General features: G+C 44.0%; 1 protein-coding gene across 1 annotated transcript; it reads left to right on the forward strand.

Moving 5' to 3' along the window:
- Nucleotides 1-251: 251 nt before the first annotated feature.
- Nucleotides 252-3,403, forward strand: LOC103728635 (brefeldin A-inhibited guanine nucleotide-exchange protein 2-like; the record flags this gene model as incomplete). The annotated part of the gene is made up of 3 exons (XM_008826607.1): nt 252-412; nt 3,012-3,142; nt 3,274-3,403. Coding segments are annotated over 3 exons (422 nt in total), but the record flags the coding sequence as incomplete, so codon positions are not given.
- Nucleotides 3,404-3,775: the final 372 nt, after the last annotated feature.

Genomic DNA, 3,775 nt, shown 5'->3' on the forward strand with positions numbered 1-3,775 from the left:
AACTCCAGTTCCAGGGGATCTGACAGCCTTTTCTGTCCTCCAAGGGCATTGCACGATATGGGTGCCTACATGCAGGCAATACACGCATACACATAAATAAATATATATACATAAAACCATGAATCACTCTTCTTTCTCTCATTCTGTGGAGGAGGAGATTGAAGCACAGGAAATTTGAGCAGAACCTTAGATTTCTTAGAGCCAGTCGTCTCTGAGCTCCACCATTAAATCCTGGTACCTTGTTTCCTCAGCGACCATCTTCCAACACCACTTCCCTGCAGCTATCGACTCCTTTCAAGATGCTGTGAAGTGCTTGTCTGAGTTCGCCTGCAATGCTGCTTTTCCCGACACCAGCATGGAGGCCATCCGTCTCATCCGCTTTTGTGGGAAATACGTCTCTGAGAGGCCACGGGTGAGTCTCCTTGCTTACGTGGGTGGGCATTGGGCAGAAAGTCTAGGGCAAATCTCCTTGCTCCTGGCAAAGAGCTTCCAGCTGTCTGGAAAATGTGTCTCAGTTCTGATACTGCCACAACAGGACCAAATCAATTTGCACTAGGATTTATTCAAATGAGTTTTTAGGGTTTTGGTTTAGTTTGGTTTTTATGCTAAAAATAGTGATAGTTTGGCTCAGTGATTAGGATGCCCTTACATGTAGGCAAAACACTCATACACATAAAATAAAAACAAACCCAAAAACTGTTTAAATGATGTCCCGCATGGTGGCACACACCTTTAATCCCAGCACACCTTTAATCTCTGAGTTCTAGGCCGGCTGGGGCTACAGGGAGACCCTGTCTCAAAAAAAGACCAAAAACATAATTTTTTTTAATGGTAGCTAATATGTTTATTTTCAGTTACATTTTACTCATTTTGTGAGTGCGTGTGTGTATATGTGTTAGACCACATGTACCACAATGCATGTGTGGAGGTCAGAGGAGTTGGCATTTGGCTCTTTCCTTCCATCATGTAGGTCCAGGGGATCAAACTCAAGTTGTCAGACTTGGTGGTAGGCACTTTTACATGCTATGCCATCTCTCTGGCCATTTTGTGGGGGTGCCTTTTTTTAGTCATTTTTATTTTACATGTATATGTTTTGCCTACATGTATGTAAGTAAGTCCATGTTATGCAGTGCCTTCAGAAGCCTGAAGAAGGTGTCAGATCCCCTGAAACTGGAGTTACAGACAGTTGTTAGCCACAATGTGGGTCCTGGGAACGGAATCCAGGTCCTCTGCAAGAACAGCCAATGCTCTTAATTAGGGAGCCTTCTCTCCAACCCCTGGGGCTGTTTTGAGACAGGGTCTCACTATGTAGCTCAGACTGCCCTTGAACTTATGATAATTCTCCTGCCTTAGCCTCCTAAATGTTGAGATTACAGGTATGCACTACCACACCTGGCAGTTTTAGTCATACTGAACTTTACACAGCGTTCCACACATTGTCTCTGTGGATGCTAATAGTATTTTAGTTTTCTTGTTTTGTCAAAGTTCAAGAAGCTAGCTCCTGCTGGGCATGGTGCTACACACCATTAATCTCAGCACTTGGGAGTCAGAGGCAGGTGGACTTCTGGGAAATGGAGACTGGCCTAGCCTACATAGCTACCAACTGGGGCACAGGGAGATCTTGTCTCAAAAAAACAAAAACAAATAAAAAAGCATCTAGTTCCTATGAAAGAAAACAAACCTCCCCTTTCCAAGAATTGGCATTTTGCCTAAGAACTTGGAGTTACAAATTGCTTTTGTGGGTTGGGGAACTCAGTAGTGGAATGTGTGCTTAACATGCATGAGGCCCCCACATTTTATCCCTACCACCATCACCCCCTCCAAAAAGAAAAAAAAAAGTCACCTTTTGTTTGCTCTTGAAAATGTTTGGGGTTTTTCTGATATATCTCACCTTTCTGGATGAGACTTTTAAACTCAACTGGGGAGCTGGAGTGATGACTCAGCAGTTAAGAGCACTGACTGCTCTTACAGAGGAATTGGGTTTGATTTCCAGTACCTACATGACAGCTAACAACTGTCCTTAACTCCAGCAGGCAGTACACACATTACACAAATTAAGATATATATATATATATTTTAAACTACTCAACTAAAGGGACAGTCCCAAAACACTGTAACTGGAGGTAAATAAACCCACCTCAACTATACTGCTTTATACAGACCTCTTAAGTGTTCTTCACAGAATTGGGAAAACTGCCTGATGATATGTCTAGTCTTTTTTTTTTTTTAATTTAATGTGTATTGAGTGTATTGCTTGCATGTAGGTAGGTTTGGTCTTTTTGTGTCTGTCTTTTTAATAGGTCTTTAGCCTGCACTGACAGTGAGAGTCAGCATTGCACTTAGAACTGTCAGGTTCCTGGGTATTTCTTGTGTCCATTTATTCCCATATCAGACTTCCCTTTTTAATAAATCACTTGCCATTATGATTGAGAAGGTACAGTTCCAAATTGCCTTTGTTGGTTACAGAGCTCAGTGGTAGCTTGTGTACTTGGCATGCACAGGGTCCTTGGCTTCCATCCCTACCACCACCATCCTCTCCAAAGGGAGGTCAGAAGAGTAATTATATCTGTTCACAGGAGAGCTCACTGAAGTACACAGAGAAATTGCCTAATGTTTCCTGCCCAGAGTTGATAAAGAAATTCTATTACCACTTTAAGAGCCCTCGTAGAGCAGAGAAGTAGAGTACTATGTTACACCCAGACTGTTAAGCCTGCAGGGCTTGGTTTTGTGACCTTGGGCTGTGTTTTTAGGCTCTGTGCCTGTGCCCCAGGCAGCTCATCAGTAAAATGGTAACTAGCACTCAGTAAATAGTGGGCACGGCCTGTTACTTCATCCAAGGCTTTCTGGATAGTTGAGTGGCTAAATATATCTCTCAATCTCTAGGAGTCCCCCTTCTACCCTGTTGAATGGAGATTTGAGAAGAGCTTGTCTGGTGCTTCTGCCTTTGTGTAGTTGTCTTTCCATTCCCTCCCTCTACATAGTCTACATCTGAGAGTTGACTTTCATCGTAGGTACTGCAAGAATACACAAGCGATGACATGAATGTAGCTCCTGGAGACAGAGTCTGGGTCCGAGGCTGGTTTCCCATCTTATTTGAGCTCTCCTGCATCATTAATAGATGCAAGTTAGATGTGCGAACAAGGTAACTGGGTCTCCAAGGTGGTGGCACCTTGATGTCACTGAAACGAGCCTGTTCCTGCTCCCCAGCCTCTGTCCTTCCCCTATCTCTGTTTAGTTCTTTCCCCCACCTGCTGTCCTATCTGTTTTCTCCAGAGGACTCACCGTCATGTTTGAGATCATGAAGAGCTATGGCCACACCTTTGAAAAGCATTGGTGGCAGGACCTGTTTAGGATTGTATTTCGGATTTTTGACAACATGAAACTCCCTGAGCAACAATCTGAGGTAGGTGATGACTACAGCATTGCCTCCAAGTAGATGATGGACAGGGAGGCCTGGTTGGGCTTCCTGGGCACTGTGTTGTCATATAACTAGAGTTCAAAAACTCAGAGCTACTTAAGGTGTTTTTACAAATGAACACACCCTCCTGGCCCTCCCAGACCAGTGTCAGCTAGTCCTGAGAGACCCCCCACCTTGGGGAAAGGGAGAGGAAATAGCTCACATGAATTGCCAGGGCCCCTGGACACTGCCTGTCAACTCAGCAGGCTCTTGGATCCTGCTCAGCTTAATTATTTTGTTCCTGTTAGATCTCTGGTCCCTCAAGAGTTTATAATGGAGTGATAGATGGCCATGACATTGACCAGACAAGGCTTTATT

The sequence above is a fragment of the Nannospalax galili genome, unplaced genomic scaffold (genome assembly GCF_000622305.1).
Source record: "Nannospalax galili isolate Female #2095 unplaced genomic scaffold, S.galili_v1.0 C49989620, whole genome shotgun sequence".
Classification (NCBI taxonomy): domain Eukaryota; kingdom Metazoa; phylum Chordata; class Mammalia; order Rodentia; family Spalacidae; genus Nannospalax; species Nannospalax galili.